The 24,029-nt window shown below is 43.4% G+C and overlaps 1 protein-coding gene across 5 annotated transcripts in view; it reads right to left on the bottom strand.

The window, feature by feature from the left end:
* Window positions 1–24,029, bottom strand: part of GALNT13 (polypeptide N-acetylgalactosaminyltransferase 13) — a 740,598-nt gene that overhangs the window by 395,610 nt on the left and 320,959 nt on the right. For all 5 annotated transcript variants that reach the window (XM_029605513.1, XM_029605509.1, XM_029605512.1 and 2 more), the window contains one exon: window positions 9,020–9,227. In XM_029605513.1, the coding sequence (XP_029461373.1) occupies window positions 9,020–9,227 (208 nt within the window). The remainder of the gene's footprint in view (window positions 1–9,019; window positions 9,228–24,029) is intronic.

The following is a 24,029-nucleotide window of genomic DNA, read 5'->3' as shown; positions in this document are numbered from 1 at the left end:
TGTCATATATAAACAATAGGATGCTGCTGCAGATAAATGTAACCAAACTTTTGACCTCTCAGTATGTGTGCTATGCTTTGGACACAAGAGTTCTGAGAACCATCGTGGCTTCCTCCCATCCAGTTTGGGTAGAGCTTGGGTACACCCCACTTGTCTGAAATGGTCTGACAAGGAAGATAAGGAAGGTGAAATTTAAACTTTTCTGTTAATTTCCTTTTCTTTAATCCTGCCAGACCTGTTACCAGGGGGGTGCTAGGAGAGCGGTCCCCATTAGAGAGAGTGTGCCCTTGGGCCCCTGGAACGATCCCGCACCAAGGGTAGGTGTAGCGTGGGCCCGACCCCCAGCCGGACCTGCATGCCTCTGGAACCAACATGTGAAGTGTTGGTGATGAACACTTCCTTTCAGACCTGCCGCTAGGATGGCAAGAGGCAGCAGGCCGGACGCAGGGCGTGGGCAGATGAAGGTTCAAAAACAGATGACGAAGACTCGGGAACCACAGACTGTAGACATAGACTCTAAAGCAAGATACTGTAGACGTAGACTCTAAAGCAAGATACTATAGATGTAGACTCTAAAGCAAGGTACTGTAGATGTAGACTCGGGAACAAGTTACTGTAGACGTAGACTCGGAAACAAGCAGGGAGGTTCAGACGTTGGCACTGTCCCTCAGGGCGCCCTACACAGCCAGTACGACTGGTCTGGTCACAGACCACCCCGTCCCACATCCGTGGGAGCAGAAGCAGAGCAGGAAGGTAGAATGCTGCACAAAGCAGTCCAGGGAAATGTACTGCACCCCGGCAGTCTAAAGTAGGTTACTGCACTCCGGCAGTCTAAAGCAGGTTACTGCACACTGGCAGTCAGAAGCAAGTTAAAACATCAGGGTCAGGAACAAACACCAAGGAACATCATGAAACATCAGGGCATGCAAGACATGGGCACCAAGCTGAAGCAAAAACGGAGGCCTGACAGCGCACTGGAAGAGGAGACATCCAGAGAGGTGTAACTCCAATGCAAGGCCAAGCATGAGTGCTGGAGCAAGGCTTTTATAACCCAGAAGCAGGCAACTCCCTGGGAGGAGTCCAGATGGTCTGCCCCTCACTGGCTCCACAAGAGTGGAGAGGAGCCGCGGGCCCACCCCTTAGGAGAAGGGAGTGGCCCACACCAGAGCATCCAGGCTGCAGTGGAGCAGGCCCCGAGTAGGCCCCGAACACCGAAGGCCTCCCAGGCCATGGAGCAGGATCCGGACACATGCTCAGGTGAGGCCCTGGCTTCGGAGTGGCCTCCAGAAAAAGGTGAGATGACTCCTGTGGCACAGCTACAGGAGGAATCGTAACAAGACCAGTCTCACTCACACTCAGAGACGCCTTGGCGAACAAGGATTCTCAGTCTCATAAGTGTCCTTGTTGTAGGGATTAGCTTATTCTTGGATTAATAACCATGGAGTGAAGTATTTTTGACTGCACCAGGTTTGATTGTGGTGGGGCTTTGAAAACTAAAACAAAACAATCGCCTTCAGTTGTCTTAGCTTTCCCATAAAAATACTAAAGAGCTGAAGGATGCACCAGACCCCTATAAGGGAAGTAAAGTCAGCTCTGAGCTTTTGCTTTTCCTCTCTTTCCATCTGCTTGCAAGCAAGAGAAGGATCATTGGAGAAGAGAGCAGGGAAAGATAGGAGATGGAGACAGAAGGGGTAAGGATAGGAGAAGAAAGGAAACAGGGGAAGGTTAAGAAAAAGGGAGGACAGGGAGGGAGGGGTATCTGAAATGGGATATTCAGAATTGGGGAGAGGTGGAAGAGGGAAGGAGAATCAGGGAAGAAGGACCGGGGATAGAGGAAGGAATAGGAGTGCTAATCCAGGTGTGGGGTACTCTTTCATTCTCCCTCTTCAACAAGTGCAGAGCCCCTTCTCACACATCCCTGGAGCTAATCCTTGCTCTCTCTCTCTCACAACTCCCCTCCCCCCACAGCCCACCTCTTTCATACACAAACACAAATATCCCCCTTCTTTCTCACAACCATACATACCCCTGACATCCCCTGTGCTAATCTCCCTTACTCACTGCATCCTATCTGATCCCCTCTTCTCATTCCCCCAGCTGGTTCTCTCATACTCCCACATCCCTCATAGCCCCCCCTCCCACTAAAATGCCTCTTACCAATTCATCCTCTCTCTCTCTCTCTCACTCTCCTTGCTAATTCATCTTTTCACCCTCCTCCTCTCACCTGTGAATTCTCCACTCTAGTGACAATTATCCCCTCTCACCCAACTGATTCTTACCCATTCCCCTCCTCACTCTGCCAATTCTCTCTCCTCCCCACAACCCTGCCAATCATCTCACTGGCACCTGGGTTGGCAAGCCTGAGGAGGAAGAGGAGGAGCATGCCAGTGCCTCAATTTAAATCCTATTCTTCTGCCATCTGGAACTCAACTCGCAGTTCGAACAATGCAGGACACCATAGTGCCATATTATTCAAATTGTGAGTTTTGCTCAGATGGCAGAGAAGGAGGACATAGTCCAAGACACAGTTTTGCTCCTCCTGCTTCAGGCCAAATCAGCCCAGGGAGGAAGGTATACACTGTCCAGCTGCTGCCTCTCCAGACACAGGCCCTTGACACCTATGATTTCGGATGACCATGGAATTCTGTGGCAAAGGCTAGATTTTGTATCTCTTGCTGCATCTGTGGAACCATGGGAGATCAGGTGGAAATTCTGATCATCAATTATCTTATATTATTTTCATTAACTATCCAAAAATAATGTCCAAATCTGGAATGGTGTGAGTTTATTAGAAACAGATTTGAGAAAATTAAGAAAGTTTGGGAGAGAAAGAATGGGTCAGCTCCTCTTCATAATCACCTGAACAGTATCAGATAAACATCTCTGCTACTACATTAGACATTACTTATTTCACCTTTTCATTTACTGTACTGAGAGATACATCATCAACTTTCCAAAAACAAAAAAAATATTGGTAAGGTCTGGCCCAGCTCTCTTAACGATGATCATATGTGCCTTTTGTCTGTCCTGCCTGTTATTTGTCTCTTCTGGGACTCTTTATATTTTATCAGTTCTAGATTAAGTATACAATAATGGGCAATATATTCACCCAGAAAAGACCAAGGGATTAATTTCTGATCACTTTATGTACTATCTCCTCATAAAAATGGCAGTGATGTTTACAAAAAGATTGGTTTCTATTATATGAAGTCATTCAAATAAAAATGTCATAATAACCTTTGAGAGAAGCCTTCTGGCATTTTTAGGGGCGAACTTGGTGTATGCGGTTGCCTTACTTGTTCTGTCTATTCAGGTAAATACAGCAGCTCAGGCCTATAAATTATTTTGCAGACGAATTTTGTTTTGAAATATACACGTCTCCATCATCCAGAATTTCATCTTCCTAATCTATGCCAAAAGGCAAGCACTGAATATTAACCTAGCCCTATTCTTAACCCTCTCATAACTTTCAAGATTAAAATTTCCTAGGGAAACTTCTCTGGCACTGATAATGTCAACTATTTCAAAAGGATGTGAGACTCAGTGAGAAAAAAAACTGATTTTACTCTCAATTCTACAAAGCATGTTCATGATGGAAATGTTTCAAATCACCCTCTACTACTTCAGTCTTTGAAGCATGTCCTATTACAAAAATATTATGATAAAATTAAAGTATAAAAGCTATAATTTTAAAAAACCGCACTGCTGCAATACAATTCTTTCTTTCACTTCTTCATCAGGCTGCACAGTACTAAGCAGGAGATCTGGGTTGGAATCCTATACTAGGCTTCTACTACCCACAGAGGCTGTAAAGACTGGGCTAACTTTGGAGGAAATATTCACAGCTTCTCTGGCAAGAGAGCTCCAGCCTTCATGCAGTAGCAACACTTAGAGGTAGGGATGTGCATTCATTTTGCTAATTTACATGTATGAAGTTTTTATGCATGTAAAAACACATTTATGAGCATAAAACTGATTTTCTGTGCATATGCAAATATCTACACATGTAAATACGTTTTACATGTCTAAATGAAACAAAACGAAATGAAATTTAAAACTGCAACAAAAAAGAACAACAACAACAAAAAAAAACTGAGCGAAATAAATACAATTTTCCCCGTGCATACCCATACTTAGAGAAGCCCATATTCAAAGGCCTTCTCAGGTTAAGTTTTTGAGTTATCCATTCAAAAGCCAGAATTTCAATATTTACCCGCACAAAACGTATCCATAAGAAAAGGCAGTTAGGAGCATTCTAGGGAGAGGGGGACTTAACTTTAGCTGGTAAGATCTGATATTGAGTGCTATCCAGTTAAAGTGAGCCCGTTAAGTCTGGTTGAAAATATTGCTGACCTAAAGTTAGTCAGGTAATTTTATCTAGATATATTCCACTGAATAGCCAGGTAAAGTTACCCAGGCAACGGTCCCACTCTTGGACCCAATGCATGTGGACCTCTTACTCTACAGATTCAGCATGCACAAATACCAGGTTAGAGAGGCAGTTGTGTAGTGTGGGACTTGGCTAAGGTTGAGCACTGCACTAACGGGTTTAGTTACAGTGGGAGTTAAGGGTTAAAGATGAAGGAAACTCAAGGTTCCTGCAAATGTGAATCATGGTGCTGTAGCCCCAATTAGGATATGGTTCAATTTAGCTAAAAACCAAAATAAGCAGGAGGAAGTTACCAGATTTAAAAACAAATGACTTTACTAAATCAGTTCAAATAGGTTTGCAACTGGTTTCAAACCTGTTTAAACCTGAAACATGAATAGTCTTCCAGTATCTTAGAATGTGCTTAAAACCAATTTGAAACTGTTTTCAAATGCATTTGAAGAGAAATTTAAATAGAAACTATGTTATATTTCTCAAGATATATATTATTTATGAACAGACAAGTTACACACAAAAATTAATACATTTTTTATTATTCTTAGCAAAAAATTTCAAATGATAAGACAAGATTACAGGATATGACATGCAAAATGTCTTGTTTATAGACTTTTGCTTAGTCTGAGCCTCTAGATCTGTGTGCATAATCTTCCCTATTACTACTACTACTTAACATTTCTATAGTGCTATGACATATGCAGCGCCGTACAAACATACAAAAAGACAGTCCCTGCTCAATAGAGCTTACAAGCTAATAAGACAAACATAAAGGACAAGAGACTTGGTTAAAAGAAAAGAAAGTTAGTCAAGACTAAAAGCAGACAATCAGGCATAAGATTTAAAAGCAGTTTCAAAAGGGTGGGTGTTTAGATGGGATTTAAACATGGCAAGAGAGGGAACATGATGCACCAGTTTAGGAAGATTATTCCAAGCACACAGCACAGCCAGGTGGAAAACATGGAGTCTGGAATTGACAGTAGAGGAGACGGATACAGATAGGAGTGACTTATCCGATGAGCGGAGTGCATGAGGAGGGGTGTAGAGAGAAATAAGAGAGGAGAGGTGGTGAAGTGCTGCAGAGTGAAGGCGAGAAAGTGTAGTTAAGAAAGAGGAGCTTAAACTGTATGCAGGAGTGGATAGGGAGCCAATGCAGTGATTTCAGAAGAGGGGTTATGTGAGCATAGCGACTTTGGCGAAAGATAAGTTGCACAGCTGAATTTAGGACAGATTGCAGTGGAGAGAGATGGCTTGCCGGGAGACCTGTGAGGAGCAGTTGCAGTAGTCTGTGGGAGAAGATAAGAGAGTGGATAAGGGTTCTGGTAGTGTGTTCAGAAGGGAAAGGATGGATTTTGGCAATGTTATAAAGAAAGAAAAGACATGTTTTAGCAGTGTTTTGGATATGCATAGAGAAGGAGAGAGAGAGGAGTCAAAAAGGACTCCAAGGTTATGAGCTGATGAGACAGGGATGACGACCGTGTTATTCACAGAAACAGAGAAAGGAGGAAAAGGGGAGGTTGGCTTGGGGGGAAAGATAAGGAGCTCCGTCTTGGCAATCTTGAATTTAAGGTGGCGGCGGGACATCCAGGCAGCAATGTCAGACAGGCAGGCCGAGATCTGGGATTGGATTTCTGGTGAAATTTTGGGTGTACATAGGTAGATCTGGGAATCATCAGCATAAAAATAGTATTGAAAGCCATGAGATTTTATTACTATTTCAGTGGACTTTGTAGTTGGATCATTTTTAAAGGACCTCGGATAACTCTTCTTTTCACAGCGTATACAGACGTCCAAAATTGAAGCAAGAAAACGTAATTGGTTCTTTATAATAGTTTCAATCATTTTGCCTGGCACTAACATCAGGCTCCCTGGTCTGTAGTTTCTGGATAACCACAGAATGCTTTTTAAAAACTGGTGTAACGTTGGCCACCCTCCAATCTTCAGGTGCTGTAGCTAGCTTTAATGATAGTTTACAGATTACTAACAGTAGGATCTACAATTTCATTTATCAGTTCTTTTAGCACTCTGGGATTTATACCATCTGGTCCAGGTGATGTGCTACTTTTTAATTTATCAGTTGGTTTATTTATTTATTTCCAGCAATTTCTAACCTGCCCACTTACCAGATCACTGTTCTGAGCAGTGTAAAACATCACATAAAATACAACCTTTAAACAGAATTTTTAAAATACACACACACACATACACCACATACATATACGGGTAGATTTTCAAAGGGATACGCGCGTACCCCCCAAAAACCTACCCCAAACCCCCCCAAACCCCCCCTGCACGCGCCGAGCCTATTTTGTATAGGCTCGGCGGCGCGTGCAAGCCCCGGGATGCGCGTAAATCCCGAGGCTTGCATGGAGGGGCGTGTCGGGGGCATGCCCGGAGTGACGCGGCGTTTTGGGGGCGTGTCGAGCATGACGTGACATTTATGGGGCGGCGCTGGAGGCGTGGTTTCGGCCCGGGGGTGTTCCGGGGGCGTGGCCGCGGCCTCCAGCCCAGCCCCCGGGACCGGAACATGGAGCGGGGCAGCCATCCGGCACTTGCAAAGTTACGCCTGCTTCCAGCAGACGTAACTTTGCTGACAAAGGTGGGGGGGGGGTTTTTAGATAGGGCCGGGGGGGTGGGTTAAGTAGGGGAAGGGAAGGGAAGGTGTGGGGGGGGGGGGGGGTGGAAGGAAAGTTCCCTCTGAGGCCGCTCCGATTTCGGAGCGGCATCGGAGGGAATGGAGGCAGGTTACGCGGCTCGGCGTGCGCAGGCTGCCGATTTTGGGCAGCCTTGCGCGCGCCGACCCCGGATTTTAATGGATACGCACGGTTACGCGCGTATCTATTAAAATCCCGCGTACTCTTGTTCGCGCCTGGTGCGCGAACAAAAGTACGAGCTCGCGCTAATTTATAAAATCCGGCCCATAGTACTTAAACATCACTTAAAGGTCTCGTGATACAAATAAACCTTTACCTGTTTAAGAAAAGCACAAAAATCCTGCAGCTGTCTAATTTTCTCAAGGAGACCATTCCACAGACGTGGGGCTATACTAAAGAAAGTCCTATTACTCGTCTCCTGCAGCCTCACCTTGGCAACACTAGGAACCATAACAAAGCAGAATTCTGAGATCGTAAGGGTTTATTAGGAATGTACATAGCTATTGCCTAACGATAATCCTGGCCTTCCCCCTGCAGGGCCCTAAAATTCAATGACAGTATTATAAATTTGATTCTCTGTTCAACTGGAAGCCAATGCAAGGTCTCAGCACAGGGGACATATGAGCCCCTAAAGGTACCCCAGGAAACAAAAGAGCAGCAGCATTCCTTACTAATTGCAATGCCCTTAGATGACAATGTGGGAAACCCACATAAAGGGAACTGCAATAATCCAATGTCATAAAAATAAATGCCTGTATTACCCTATTATATCTTCCAGGTTCACTGTGATTAGTTTCATTTCCTCTGAATCATCACTTTTAAATCTTGCTTACGACATAGGTATCTGTCCTTCATCTCCCTTTAAAGTATGTGTTAGCCCATCCACGTACATTTTTGAAAATTACCTCTATGGGCATAGTTTCTAACCACACCTATGAAAAACCCTCAGAACATATATTTTCTATGTGGCTGAAAAGTATGCATGTTATGAAAGTGCAATCCTAAAAATCCACTTATTTGCATAGGGGTACATTAGGTGGATTAACCCTTGTTTACATGTGTAAAAGAATTGCAAACCTTTGGAAATGTACTCCTTAATGTTATGAAAAATTGTTTTAAAAGCCGCGGGCTATTCTAGGGGCTAAGTATTGGCTCGGTGGTGTTGCATGGCCCCTGGCTGAGGACTGTCACTGCAGTGACTAGAATAAAATAAGATGGAAGGGGAAATAAAATAGGGGAAAACATTTAATCGCAGTTGTAAATGAAGGCACAGGTTACCAGATCCAGTTCCTACTGAGCTGGAAACCCAAAAGGTCCTGAGGAACCTGCTGAGTCAAAAAGAAGCTGAAAGTAAAAGTCCCAAGTAAAACCTTAGTCCTTCAATTCCATTGGATAGGGAATTCATTGCTAGTAAATATTCTATCCATCTGTGATTATCCCTTAATTATGAACAAAATAGAATGTTCACTTTGATTCCCAGTAAGCTGATTAGATGGTACACCACAAGACATTAATTCCCTAGAAACATACAGCTTCATTTACTTAACTGTCTGAAATATTCATGTGCTTCAGATAATGAAAAACACCTTAAAAGAAGAATATATTAGATTAGAATAGGAAAAAAAATCCCCATCTGCACAGGCATTTACTGATCTGATAGATTAATGGTGTTTGCAGAGATTTTACCAGATCATCAGTAAATGCCCAGCCTTTAGGGATTACTGATTAATTTTTGCAGGCATAGATTTTGTTTACTAATAATGATGAAGGTGGTATTACTCTCAAACATTAATGCAAAGAATACTTGAAATTCAAGGCAAAGGTGTCACCTGAGACTTGCTCCTGACTTCTGTTTTAACTTGAGGAAGTTTAAAAAGAGTATTTAGGACAGCACAGATTCAGACAAAATTACTTGATAAAAAGAACAATTATTCTATTCATGTACTATAGCACACAGGCAACAATAGGTGGCAGTTCTTACCGGTCTTCCTTTATTCTTGCTAGCAGAGGTTCTAGCCATCCTAAAGTGCACTCACAGTGTGCGTCCAGGAAAGTTATAACCTGGCCTTTTGAAGCTTTTGCTCCTCTAAGACGGGCACGAATCAATCCAGATCGTTGTTCCATTCGAATAATTTTTATTGGCACTTCTAAACGTTTCACGTACTTTTCTAATGAGCTCTTCAGGAAATCTGAGAAATGCAATTTTAGAGAATAATTAGCAGCAACAATTATAGTGCAAATTTTTGGGGAGTTGATTCACTTCTATTGGTAGATATCACATTATTCTTTATATCAAGGTTTTTTGAAGTTAACACAATATCTCACTGAATTTCTCATTGTAATTAATACAGAAGATATACTAGTCTGGAATATCGAACTACATCTCATGATGTAGTCCATCATTACTGGTGGGAATAGTCTTCAGCACTCTATGACTGCTCTGTTAGGAAGAAAAACACTGATCTCAGGGAAGCTAATATCCAGCAACAAGAAGAAGCACTGTCCTGTTAAATTTAGACACAGGCAAGATAAATTACAGTTTTGTGTGATACATAACTAGAAGGGAATGTGAGTACTAAGGGCATAATAGAAGCAAAAGAGTTTTGGGGCGATGCTATTAAAAAAAATGGTCAATATCTGGAAACACGGGCAAAAAAAGAGGAAAGCTGAGCACAGAGAGAAATGGCGCACTGAAGCTGCCAAATCCTCCAGCTCCCTGAACTAGAGAAATGTCTTCCTTCTTCAACTTAATCCATTTCACATAGGGTTGATCTTCTATTCCCCAAACTTTTCAAAAACCGCTCAAGACTTTTGCTGAACTTAAAATGGGGTTGGATTAATGTTCAGTCAAGTATGTTGGTCCAAGCTGATCATGGCTGGAGGAAGCAAACCAAAGTTACAACTAATCTGTTGATCACCATGTGATCTTTTACAAAATTCCATTATTATTATTATTATAATAATAATAAAGAGATCACTTTAAATTAACTATTTGATGAATAACTACATTATGGGCCGGATTTTAAAAGCCCTATGCGAGTAAATCCTCTGGGGGGGGGGGTTACGTGCGCCAGGCCTATTTTAAAAAGGCCCGGCAACGCGCGTAAAGCCCCAGGAAGAGTGTAAGTCCTAGGGCTTTACTAAATGATCAGTCCGGGGGTGAGCTGGGGTGGGGGCAAAGCCAGAGGCCTCTGACCACAGCGGCCATTGCCACTGTGTTGGAGGATCGCGTGCTGGCAGGCGCAAAAGGTAAGACAAAGGTCAGGGGGGGTTAGAATAGGGCTGGGGGGGAAGGTTAGGGGAAGGGGTGGGAAGGTCAGGCTAGGAGGAAGGGAAGTTCCTCCTAGCCTGGCTCGGCGCGCGCAAGGTGCACAATTGTGCACCCCCTTGCACACGCCGACCCCCGATTTTATAACATGCGCGCGCCTGTGCACGCATGTTATAAAATCAGACATACATGTGTGCGTGCAAGGTAGCGTGCGCACATGTACGCCTGCGTGCACCTTTTAAAATCTACCCCTATAGTTTTAGTAAATATAATAGTACACTATAAAATACTATATTACATAACAGGTAGGGTAATTTTCAAAGCCATTTTCATAGGGAAAGCATGAAATGACCCCAGAAAGGGTCTTTTACAAAATTACCTGCGCACTATGCAGGTAAAAGTACACACACAGGGCCTTTATGTGCATACCTTTACCTGAAGTGAACGGCGGTATTCTCAGGACGGGACTAGGGATGCATACTTTTGCATTTTCAAAAGTATGGGGGTAATTTTCAAAAGGAGTTAAGAGCGTAAATGTAACTACTATCATAGCAATTTTCAAAAGCCATGTACTCTAGTAAAGTGCACTTATATGTGTAACTCAGAAGTTAGTCAGCTAAATGAATATTTGGGCATGTACCCACCTAAATTCTAGCCAATGAATGAGTTAAGAAAGAAGAATATAGCCAGATAAGTTAGGGGCGTTCCAGAGGTGTAACTGGGAGGAGTTATGTTTGCTAGATAGGTTAACTGGATACGTCAAATATTCAGAGTTAGCTGGATGACTTAACTGGTTAACTCTAGTTGGGCCAAAGAGCTGTCTTAAAGTTAGTCGGCTATGCAGCTGCATTATTGTATATACCTCCAGAGGTATATGCGTTATGGCGTAAACGTGTGAATTAACCTGTTATCGCCTGCGTTAACACGTTATAATGCCATAACGCATTTTGATGAATGACCCTACAACTTTGCTATTCAGACTGTATCTGAATATGGACCTCTCAGTTTTTTAAGCCATTGTTGTAGTCAAGCACATTTATTTCCATTGATTTGCAGTGGGTACCCCTTTATTCTTTCTATTTCTACGATGTCAATATTCAGCAGGTTTGTTTGACTAAGCCCCTCTGAATGGGTAAGTTAGAGTCAGCCAAGGCATGACCTGGCTAAAACTTATCCAGACCAAAAAGAGGCAGTGAAGAGGCATTGCAAGGGCAGGGCTTAAAATTATTCAGTACTACTCAGATAACTTTAACCAAGTAAGTCTGGTTGTGGATATAAAGCAGGTCTAAAGTTATCTGGGTACATTTATCCAGTTACCTATAAACCTCACCAGCTATATTAAATATATAGTTGGATAGGTAAAAAAAAAAAAAAGACTAGCTGAGCCACAGTCAAATTTCTCCCCCCCAAATCTCTGCCACTGACAAGTCCCCCCCCGCCCCCCCAAAAAAATCTCTTTTTAGAATTACCTGGTTAATTGGAACAGATCCCATCCTCTTCTGCTATCTTGAAAATAAGGATTAGTTTATTTCCCCCCCCCCCCCCCCCCATCTCCATCCCTTCCTGGGATCTTCTAAAGGCTCCCAAATGCAGAGCGGACGCTCAGGGATTGGCTCTTCACCAGTCAGTGAAAGGCCAATCAGTGAAGAACTAAAGTGAACAAATGAATCCGTAAGAGTCTCTATTCCTCCCGCTCTGTATTTGGGAGGAGGTGTAGGGAAAGGGAATTTAAGTAAACATTATTTTCAAATTAGATAAAGAGGGCAAATCATTCCCTCTTAACCCAGCAATGTTTTAAAGATATTTGGGGGTTGAGGCTCAGGAGAGGAAATTCAGTAGTGGCTTGGCTTCTCTTTTTTTTTACTTTTCCTATATTTTAGCAAACCAGTGAGTGGCAAAGCTTTGCAGATAACTTTATCTGTATGACTTTAGCCAAGCAAATTTAGCTTACCAGCTTACTGAATATGCAGCTCTATGTGTCTTCTCCTTATTGTCATCTTCTTAAGAGGCCAATATACTAAGCTGTGCTGAAATTCATGCAGAAATTGGAATTTTACCTGCAAATGTTTCTAACTGGGAGTCGCATACAAATGAGCCTAGAACTAATGTTACACGTGTAAGTTTCCTATGTAAAAAAGGGAGATACACCTCATTGAAGTATAGCTATCATGTTTTGCAAAAGCCAATATGTGAAGATGCCTTTTGTGTGCTGGTTTTCACTGAATTCTAAGCTAATTTATTTATTTATTTATTTATTTTATTTAAATTTCTTATATACCGGCATTCGCGATGGGAGTCACATCATGCCGGTTTACAAATAACAAGGTGTGACAACAGAATAAATACTTAATAACTTAAAAACATTAACATGTGATAGAAGAATAAGGTAGCAGTTACAATAAAACAGGGATAAAATGCAACTTGGAATGAACTGATTTCAATGGTTCTGCATCACAGCAACTATTAAATCTGAATTTTGTAAACTTATGCACATACACCCAAATTTTCAAATGCCAGCGCGGGTAAAATCTGGCAGAAACGTGCATGGCTGGGTCAAGCGCACGCCGAGCGCATTTGAAAAACAGCCTGGTCACGCGCATATCTGCCGGTATGCGCAGAAGTGCCGGCAGATCAAAAAGGGGCAGGCCGGGGGGCCAGGGTCTGGGCAGGGAGGGGTCCAACCGAGACATTAGGGGTCGGGGAGGAGAGGCGAAAAGGTAGGAAGGGTAGGTAAGGGGATAGGAAAGTTCCCTTCGAGTCCACTCCTTAATTGGAGGGAAGGGGAATTTATATTTATTTGTTTATATATATTTATATATATTTATTTATATTTATATATTTTTATTTATATATATATATTTTATATATATATATATATATATATATATATATATATATTTATTTGTTTATATATATGTTTATTTGTAAACCGGCATGATGCGATTCCCTTCGCGAATGCCGGTATAGAAAAAACTCAAATAAATAAATAAATAAATAAATATTTAAATATATATATAGTAAACTTAATTGGAGCAGACTGAGAGGGAACTGGGGAAGGCCTACTCACATCACCGTCATTTGGTTTTTAAAATTCTCCCCCACTCCTGCACGTGTGAGTCCCGAAACTACCGCATATTCGCGCACAGTTATTAAAATCTGGCGCGCACATGTGCATGCAGGAGCCATATTTTATAACATGCATGCAGCGACACGTGCATGTTATAAAATCACCACGTCCATGTGCACGCGCTGGGAACCGTGCGCACATGGACGCTTGCTTACTTGTTTTCAAATCAACTCAATAGAGTACTACGTGCATAAGTTTACTATGTACAAAATGGCCATTTTGTGAATGTTTTCATAAATAGGACTGATGCACGGATAATACAAGGACTAGGGGGCACTCCATGAAATTAGCAAGTAGCACATTTAAGACTAAGCGGAGAAAATTCTTTTTCACTCAACGCACAATTAAGCTCTGGAATTTGTTGCCAGAGGATGTGGTTAGTGCAGTTAGTGTAACTGGGTTCAAAAAAGGTTTGATTAAGTTCTTGGAGGAGAAGTCCATTAACTGCTATTAATAAAGTTGACTTAGGGAATGGCCTCTGCTATTACTGGCATCAGTAGCATGGGATCTTCTTAGTGTTTGGGTACTTGCCAGGTTCTTATGGCCTGGATTGGCCACTGTTGGAAACAGGATGCTGGGCTTGATGGACCCTTGGTCTGACCCAGCATGGCAATTTCTTATATTCTTATATTTTTTTATTTAATAGCATTTCTGAATAACTTTACAGATAAAGCTATCACCCAAAGCAATGTACAAAGATCACAGTTTAAACAAGATACAAAATTCACATATCTAAAACAAAATCATTAAGGGGTAAATTTTAAAAAAGAACACGAGCACGTCCATGTGCGCGCGCTGGCACACGCATGTTATAAAATCCCGGTCAGTGCTCACAAGGGGGGTATAAATTTGCAAATTCGTGCGGCGATGCTTCATCAAGCTTCCCCAGTTCCCTCCCCGTCCACTCCAATTAAGGAGCAGACTTCCCTACCCCCTACCGTAACCTCCCTTCCCCTTTCCCTATCTTACCCGCCCTCTATTCCTATCCTAGACACTCCCCCCCTCCCATTTTTTTAACTTACGTTTTGCTCCTGCCGGCGCACGATTCCCCCGGCACAGCGGCAAATGGACGCTGTACCGGGCGCCTCTAGCTGCGCCCCACCCTCCGGACCATCCCTCCCTGCCCCCTGGACCACCCCTCTGCCGAGGCCCAGCTCTTGTGCGCATTACAGGGGTTACGCGCGCAGCCGGGCCCCTTTTAAAATGCGCGCGTAACCCCTGTGTTTTACGTGTGCGGGCCATTAAAAATCCGGCCTTAAATATATAACAGAACATAGATAATTCCACCCCCCTTACAAATTTCTCATCCTCCCAGTATAAACTGTTGAAATTAACAGTACATAGATCAGGTACTCTGCAATTAGCATGAAATTTCAAAAACTGCAAAACAACAACAAAGTCTAGTTGTTAACAGACATAAACCATGTGTTTTTTTTCCAAAATTTCATTAAATTTACTTTTTCTCTCAATTCCAAAGGAAGGCTATTCCATAAACCTGGAATAATTATTGAGAAAGATCTATTATCCAAATGAGAATAGCCACATTTTTTGCAGCAGGAAGCCATAAATACCGCTTCCCCACAGATCTTAAATTTCTTTTTACTTCATGCCATTCCAGAGGACCCTTCAAAAAAAGGGGACACAAAACCATTCAAAACTTTGAAAGCTGTAAACAGGTTCTTAAATTAACATCTATCTACTACAGGTAGCCAATGAAGTTGTAACAACAAAGGTTTAGCAAATGTTCTCCTAGATTTCCCCAAGACCATACGAGCAGCTGTAATTTCAACCAGTTGTAGTTTATGAATCAATTTACCCTGTAACTCCAAATAAATTGCATTACAGTAATCTAGCTGTGACAGAATCAATGCATAAGTCACAGCTTTTAATGCTGACATATTCAACTATGTTCACAACTGCTTTACCAATTTCATTTTGAAATAAGTATTGTGTGTCACCTGTGCAATTTGTTTTCCAAAGTCAACTGAGTATTGAGCAGCACCCCAAGGGGTTTCACCTGATCTTTAGGAGTCAACTCTATTCCCATCAATCTAGCAGGGTCATTCTTTATTCTGTGGCGATGCCATGATAAGTAGAGGAATGTGGGTGGAATTTGGGCGAGGTTATGGCCCACCAGTGCTGCAGGTGATAATGTTTTCCACATTATTGCTGGCAGCACCATGGGAAATAACACCACCTTTTCCCGTGATGCTATGGGAGCGATAATGTGCAGCACAGCCACACTGCGGCGGGCAAAATCAGACTTCTGCGATGCGTCCGGCTACCCACTATTATCCCGTCCCCCCCCCCCACCCATATCACCCATCCCTACTTTAAGTAGCTCAGTCTTTTCCAAATTAATAACCAATTTGTTATTATGAAAACAAAGACTCAATTTAGAAATCACATCCTTAGGGTTTTTTCTTAGGTGTGCCATGATCTGCACATCGTCCTCATAAATAAAAGGGATGAAATCAAAAGATCGAATCAACCGACCTAAGGGCATTAAAAATAAATTAAAAAGAAGCGGTGACAAAACAGAGCCCTGTGGAACCCCTAATTTCACTCAACAAGGAAGGGACAGGGAATCTTGGAAAATCACAGATTGCTCTCTGTCGTGTAAAAAAAACTAGATAACCATTTCAATACCTGGCCACCAATTTCAAGAGCTCACATCAATGTAATATAACAGAATGATCCACTAATTCAATCAGAACTAATAAAGTTGTGATGTGAGCATGAAACACTGGTGTTTCTGCATATTTTGCGGCGTTTTAATGTCTTCTGCTGGCTTATAAGAAGTTTTGGTATCTAGTTTTGAAGTAAGGATAATTTTTCCATTCTGATCCTGTTTATGATTTTGAGAGAGGAGAATTTTCTTACCCTTCATGGGGAGGGTAAATTGGACATTAATTCTGATCATAGAAGAAGTGTTAATAGGAAGAGCACTATGGTAAAAGAAACTGCAGCCCTAAGAGCTGTTCTTCTTTTTATGTTAAGGATTTTTTCCATTTTGGCATGTATTCTGTTAAGATGAATTAAACCTATTTTTGTTGAACACCACTATCGAACTGCTGGCTGTTTTTCTTTAAAAGATTCAACTCATTGAGACCTTTTTCCTATTTGAGAACCCTCTGAACTGAGATTGGAAGGGTGTTTGAGAGTGAATGACAGTTTTCTGAATCCCCATCATGGCACCTAGTGCCCTGGAGGTCAAACTTCCTCCCCGCCAATGGTGCCCCAGCACCCAGTGCTGGACGTCTGATGAGCAAGAGAAAGATAAGAGGTCCGGGATGGTGAACGTAAGCCCTGGGACTTTACTGTAGCCCCTGCACTGGAACCAGTAAACCCAAAAGGTTACGGTTACAAATAAGAGATTAGACTATTCTAATATCCAAGCAGATCCATAATTTAAGTGTAGGGTTCGATACATTACACTCTTTGGGGTGGATTTTAAAACCCCTGCGCGCGCCGGCGCGCCTATTTTGCATAGGCCGCCGGCGCGCGTAAAGCCCCGGGACGCGCGTAAGTCCCGGGGCTTTCGAAATGGGGAGGGAGGGGGCGTGTCCGGGGAGTTCCCGAAATGACACGGCCTTTTGGGGGCGGGCCCGGGGGCGTGGCGCCGGCCCAGGGGCGTGGTCGAGGCCTCCGGACCACGCCCCCGGGACCGGAGGACGGAGCGGGGCTGCCGGCGACACGCGCAAAGTTAAGGGGGGGGGGTGGGTTAGGTAGGGGAAGGGAGGGGAAGGTGGGGGGAGGGCGAAGAAAAGTTCCCTCCGAGGCCGTTCCGAAATCGGAGCGGCCTCGGAGGGAACAGGCAGGCCGCGCTGGGCTCGGCGCGCGCAGGTTGCACAAATGTGCACCCCCTTGCGCGCGCCGACCCCGGATTTTATAAAGGTCCTTCTAGTATACTGGTTTTATACTCCCTCCAGTGCACTGAGGTTAGTTGGGCAGGGCCTGCTAGAAGTCCCCTCTCTTCAGTCACTGCATCTTGCTGAGACACGGAAGTGAATTTTTATGGTAAGCAGGTCCATCGCTCTGGAACACCTCACCACTAAACGTAAGAGCTGAGGTAGCTGTGAAATCTTTTAGAAAACATCTTAAGACTTTTTTCTTTTTTGCAAAACGTTTCATGCATCCAACAATAGCACTCAGTTAACACATTATTTATTATCTCTGTAACCCTTTTTCGGATTTTATGGTAGTCCGGCACACAAAAGAATTTCCCTTGGGGCTGTCTCCTTTTTGCCACTTCCCCAATTTTAACAAATCCCAAGGGGTGGAGTTTTTCTATGTGGGGAAAGGCTTAACCTTTTAGGCTCAGGCGGTGAACTCTGATGGGGTGTTAGTATCCCCTTTAGTGATGTTATAACTGTAGAAACAGGCAGGACATGATGTGTGTGTTCAAAAGAAACTTTGATTTGCAGAAATTAAATAAATATCTAATTGAAGGGTTACTTGTCTTACTTCACATCGGTGACCTCTCTCTTCTTCACTCTGTGCAGGTGTCCTCAGTACTACTCTCTGGGAGCAGTTCATCCCCTTTTCTTGTCTGTGGGGTAAGGGTCTCAGCCGGGATGGGAAACCTATTGAGATATCCCGAAAAAAAGTCTTGCACCTGCAGTCCAACAGATGTTCCCAGCTAGTGTCCTGCATTCCCCAGGATGGAGATCCTGTTGGGGTCTCCAATTTGATCTTAAAACTCTTCTCCACTGGACTCTTTCTGTAGCCTGACCTCTTAGGGGAAAAGGTCCTTTTTGGGATACCAGCAGGGCTTTTACAGTCCAGCCACACAGCACAGAGGGGTGGTACAAAAAAACCTCCTCACTAAAACACAGCTCTTAAAAATCCAAAAACTTCATTGCTGAGTTAGAAAATCTTCTTACTAAAGTCCTTTCTTCTCTCAGGAACGGATAGCCTCTAGCAGGCAAGGGGTGCAAAAGAGCACAGGAGCAAAAAGCCAGCATTTCTCTCTAATAAAAAACCCCCAAGCTACACTGACCATACATACTACGGCTCCAACCCCCTCCTTCTGGACAAGGACCGAACCATTGCAGGCATCCTTAGGGGGAAGACGCTGCAAGGAATGTTCTGTCCCCCTCCTAGCTGTTACCTACTAGGAAGGGATCTAGGGTCAGCTAGGGGGAAACCAAAGGTTCCCCACATGGGCCTGATTTACTAAGGCTTTTCTTCCATTCTGTATCTATGGTAAAAATGCTTAGTAAACGAGGCCTCTAGACAGGTTTCTACTGTATAGCACATTTAGGTTTCTTTATATTTTTTTTATGTTATCATGTTGATATGTGGAGGTCACCATTGTGATGGTCACAGCATTATTGTAGGTCTATTATCATCTATTAGGGGTTTTATTTTGTGACTCACCTAGAATAGTGATGCACATGTAATAAATACTTTAAAGAAATACATAAGTGATAAAATGGATTTGATGTCACCTGAGAAGATATTAGCCTCATCAGCTAACTTTACTAAGGGGCCGATGCAATTAAATTTGCGGAAAGCGGGCACTGACTTTTCAGCGCCCGCTTTCTTAGTGCACGCATGGCACCCGCAAGGGGACGCCATGCAATAAACAAATTAGGGGGTCGAGCTAGCAAGGAGTCGCTAGGATTGCTAGCTCAACCTTAGTGTCTCCTTCATAAGGCGACCCCACAGTTACCAGCAGTCTGCCGGTTATGAACACTGATGTTGATAAACTCGGCGTCGGTTTTCATAACTGCAGTCAGACGGTTGTGAAAAGCAGGCGTTAATATCTGAGCAATAAATGTGCGTCTGAGATGCACATTTATTTTTTTGCATTTGGAGTGAATGAGTAATAATAGCCTCATTCACATGCATTTGCATGTGATGAGCACTAACTCATTCACTCTGTGTCAGACGCGTGTTAAATAGGGGCTAATTCCCCTATTACATTAGGGGTGGATTAGCGCCTATTTAACCCGCGTCCAACAGCGGGTTAAACAGTGCACTCAGCTGAGCATCGGCCCCTAAGGCAGCTATTAAAATCCAGTTAGGAAATGAAGAGAGCCTTTAAGGATAAAATTGGTGAGTCAAGAATATTTTGGGGGAGGGGAGGAATCCACCCAAAGCTAATGTGAGGTCTCCTTAATCTCCCCACCCTCTCCTCACCACACACACACACACTCTCTTTCTCTCGCTCTCTTTCTCCCTTTCCTTCTGGGAGGCCTAAAGATAGAGACCAGCAGTGATGAAGCTGACCAATCAGCATTTCAGCAAGCTACTAAAAGTAAATTAAGGAAATGTCATAACAACTTTTTAAAACAGACATTTTTTTGCAGTTAAAAAAAAAATATTTTGGAGATAACTGCAGACTTTCAGTGTGAAATATCTAATTTGGGCAATCAAACTGAAGAGGTGGAGAACCAGCTTGTTGAGCAGTCAGAAATAACTGCAGCAATTCAAAAATAAATTATCATAGCCAAATGATTAAAAAAGAATTACAAGAAAAATTAGATGAACTGAAGACCTGTATAGGCTGGAAAAAAATATATATATGCATGTGCAGGGCATAAGAGAGAGGAGTGAGTAAATGGACTGTGAAGAATTAGGTCAGAAACACTGCAAGGTGGGTCTTACTATGGGAGAAGGGGGGCTGCAGCCCACTGAACTAAAAATAGATTGAGTGCACTGGTCATAAGGAACCCCTTCCCCCCTCTGGAAGGATATATCATGTTTGCAATATTACTCTGTTAAAGAGAAAGTAATATCTAAATTGAGGTTATTGGAAACAGTACATTTCAAAGAAAACAAGATCAAGATTTTTAATTACATTTCAGCATACCATCAAAAAAGAAGAGAGATGAGAGATGTCACTGAAATAATGAGAAAAGAAAATGTGAGATATCCCATTTGGTCTGTTTTTTTTTTCATTATAAGAGGAGTAAGCATGCAAGCAAGAGATTTAAAAGAAAACAGCCTGGGAAGCTCTTCAGGAGATAAGCCTAGTACAAACAATGCCAGGAATATCAGACGACCTGAAAGAAGGATGAGAAATTTCAAGATGGAGAAAAGCACCAGGGAGGAGCCAGAGATCAAAAAGCAGCTCCAGCACCACCAGAACCCAGGAACACAGCAGAAATGAAGAAGGAGTGGGTTAATTGTTAAAACCCTGAAAACAGCGATACAAACATCGAAAGCCAGTCTTTGAAAAGACTGCCAAAATTGAAATGGGATTATTCAGAATGACTGAACGGTAACAAAAAGAGAGATGAGGAGCAGGGCTGACCTTAGGAGGGTATGGGGCCTAGGACGAATCAACTGCAGCAGGGCCATGAAACACTGAAATTAGAGTGTAGGGAATGGGATGGAGCTACTCTGGTGATGCAGGGCTCCCCTAAGTGCGGGGGCCTGGATGGTTTCCCCTATTCACGCCCCCCTCCCCCCCCCCCCCGCACCCCTCCACACACACACACACATGCACAAGCCCTGATGAAGAGTAAGAGAATATGAGTGGATAGAATTTGAATGTTTTTGAATATGAACATGATATACAAAACAAACAGGAAATCATAGGAAGAATATGGATCAAATATAAAAATCAAGGATTGGATTCTTAATAATGAGTGAAGTTAATGCTAGAAAAGAAAGTGCATTATATAATAAGAATTAATAAAAATGTGAAGATGAGCATTATTTTCTAATTGATGATGCCTAATTGAATGCCAAAGTAGTACAAGTTAGGACTGAGATGGATATTTGAGAGCTTGCAGGAGGATGGGGATAAATCAATAGAATAGAATATTATAAGCCAGGGATACTGTTCCTCACGGGGGTGGACCCTTGTCCTGGGACAGTGTGGGGACTGCCCCCAGGGGGAGGAGCATGGACGGAGACAGAGGCAGTGTAGAGCTTCACCACTGGAAGCCCGAGGTCCCCCCGGGAGGAGCCGTAGGGACCTGGGCCGCTTGGACTTAAGGGGGCCTCGCAGGGTCTCCTGGGAGAGTAGAAGTCTGGCATGCCCAAAGACACTAGGGGAGCACTATCGGGTACGAGGCTGGAGACTGGTTGAAGCAAGGAGAACCAGAACAGTGATGGAGAAGACAAGGCTAGGGACAGAGCCAGAATCTATGGACAAGGTCAGGCAGGCAAAGGTCAAAGTCCAGAAGTCAGTCCGAGGAGTGGTTAACGAAGCAGAGGTCAGGAGCTGGAGGTCAAACAAGGTTGAAGATGGGCAGAGGTCCGGAGGCAGTAACAGGCAGGCAGAGTAGTCTAGGAACAAGCTGAGGTCTTGAGGCAGGCGGCAGACAGGCAGGCAGGTCAAGGAACAGGCTGAGTCAGTACCAGTGAGACAGTCTGAGGTACGACCAGGGAGACAGACAGACGTACGCAAGAACAAGCAGGAACGGAACTGGAACAGAAGGATCCTGGAACGAGACTAGGAACAAGCAAGCAGGAACAAATGCAAGGGCAATCTCAGGAACAAACCGACCCGATTGCCAAGGCAAGGAAGTGAAGTCAGGGACTTCCTTATAACAGGGAATCAATCAAGGTGCGCCGTGGAACTAAGACTCGCCCTGGGGCCTACATAAGACTGGACGGTACGTGCGTGCATAGGGGCGTGGTCAGAATCGCTGAGGACGCCAAGCCTCGGCGTGAAGCCTGGCGCGCAGTGGAAGGCCCGGCGACCGTCATCACGGGACCCTGTGGCCTAACTGGACTGGCAACCACTGCGAGGGAGGTCGGCCCGGGACCCACTGTGGAACCACAGAGGTGAGCGGACCCATGCGCGGGACAGCCACAGGCAGGGCACGTAACAGATACAGAACAGAAAGCAGAGTTGGCACTAGAATCCAAGCTGACAAATGTAAAGTTTTTTTAAAAAATAGAGAAAATTTGTAAAGCAATTACTTGAAAGACAGCTGGAATAGTAGATTACAGTAAATCATCAGGTTTACGATACAATTGGCTCCTAAAATCTGCATCTTAAGTTAAAAGGTTGTGAGTTGAAATGTCCCATAAAAACAATGATATAAATCGGGTTTGATTCCAACACCAAAGCCTATTCTAATTTTTTCACCAAAGTAACCCAGAATTTAGTAATATATACTGTTATGATATTGAGGTGTTTGGTGGATTCTCAGGGGCAACAGTGATGTTATCTCCTATGGGGAGGAGCCCCATAGGGAACTGAAGCACCAGGCTAGACTCAGATGCACAAACACAGAGAATGTATCTTTTATTATACAGATATTATGATCCACCAGAGGTGGCAGTAGAGAGTAGATAGCAACAGTCTGTGATCTTTGGCGTAGGAGACCCGTCCCACAATGGTGGTGTAAGGCCCCGATGCAGATGTCCAGTAAGGCACTGTAGGAGAGACAGACTGGCAGATGTTATACATCCTCCTTGTAGCTGAGTAGATAGAGTTCCCAGTGAGCAGTAGAGAGAGGATAGATATCAACAGTCTGAGGTCCTCGGCAGAGGAGACCTGTTCCACAATGGTGGTGTAGAGCCCAATGCAGATGAACAGCGAGGAGCTGAAGATGGACAGACTGGAGAAGTAGTACTCACTCTCTGTAGCTGTAGGTAGTATTCCAGCAGGTTGAAGAATATGGAGGAGGAACCAGGATAGACACACAGGCCCTTGAGGAGTGAGTACCTGTATCAGGACAGGCACCTGGAAATAAGCAAAGGGCCCCCGAGGAGTGGGTACCCAGGTTAGTAGAACCCGAAGGGTGAAGGTGGCTTCCAGCAGAGTATTTATTTATTTAAACATTTTTATATACCGGCATTAGTTGTGGACATCATGCCGGTTTACATCAAAACTGGTAAAGTATGGAAGTTACATTTTAACAGGGAATTAGAAACTGGGAGGAGGGTAAATAATTAAATAGGATAGACGAGAAATAACAGTAACATTAACATTAACAGTAGAAGTGGCAGAGCAGCTTCAGACCGGAGCAAATCCAATCTGTTGCTAACTCGGTGAGAGTCAGCAAATGGGCAACCTTTGAAGGAGGAAGCAGTGTCGTCACTCGAGGGGGACGCCCCCAAAGTTCGTGCCAACACTGCTTCAAGAAGAGAAGTGTGTGCGCACGCGCGCTCTAGGAGGCCTCAAATACAGACTATCTCATAGTGTTTTTAGACATTTGGGCAGCATTTGATACTTTGAACCATGATATTCTGCTGCTCAACCTGGAACAAAGAGGGATTAATGGTACAGTAAAAAAATGGTTCAGTTCTTTTATTACTGGTCGAATTCAAAGAATTACCGTTGTTAACTCAAAATCTGAATGGTATGCTGCCAAATCTGTGGTCCCACAAGGATCCACATTATCGCCACTGTTATTTAATATATATCTGCTTCCACTGTGTCATCTCTTAACAGGCTTAAATCTGTCTTTTAAAATATATGCTAATGACATTCAGTTTACTGTTCCATTCACTGATAAGCGAAGAAACACGAAGTGATTGGTGTAAAGCAGCCTTTATTAAAATGAGCCCGACTCTGGCCGAGTTTTGCTCACACAGGAGCTGCCTCAGGGGCTATTAAGGGCAAGAAATATAATTTTAGAATTTAAAATGTGAATTATGATACACATACATGTGTTACATGAA

The sequence above is a fragment of the Rhinatrema bivittatum genome, chromosome 6, assembly GCF_901001135.1.
Source record: "Rhinatrema bivittatum chromosome 6, aRhiBiv1.1, whole genome shotgun sequence".
In the NCBI taxonomy this organism is placed as follows: domain Eukaryota; kingdom Metazoa; phylum Chordata; class Amphibia; order Gymnophiona; family Rhinatrematidae; genus Rhinatrema; species Rhinatrema bivittatum.
The sequence above is the reverse complement of the archived record's forward strand: the minus strand, read 5'-3'. Positions and strand labels throughout refer to the sequence as shown.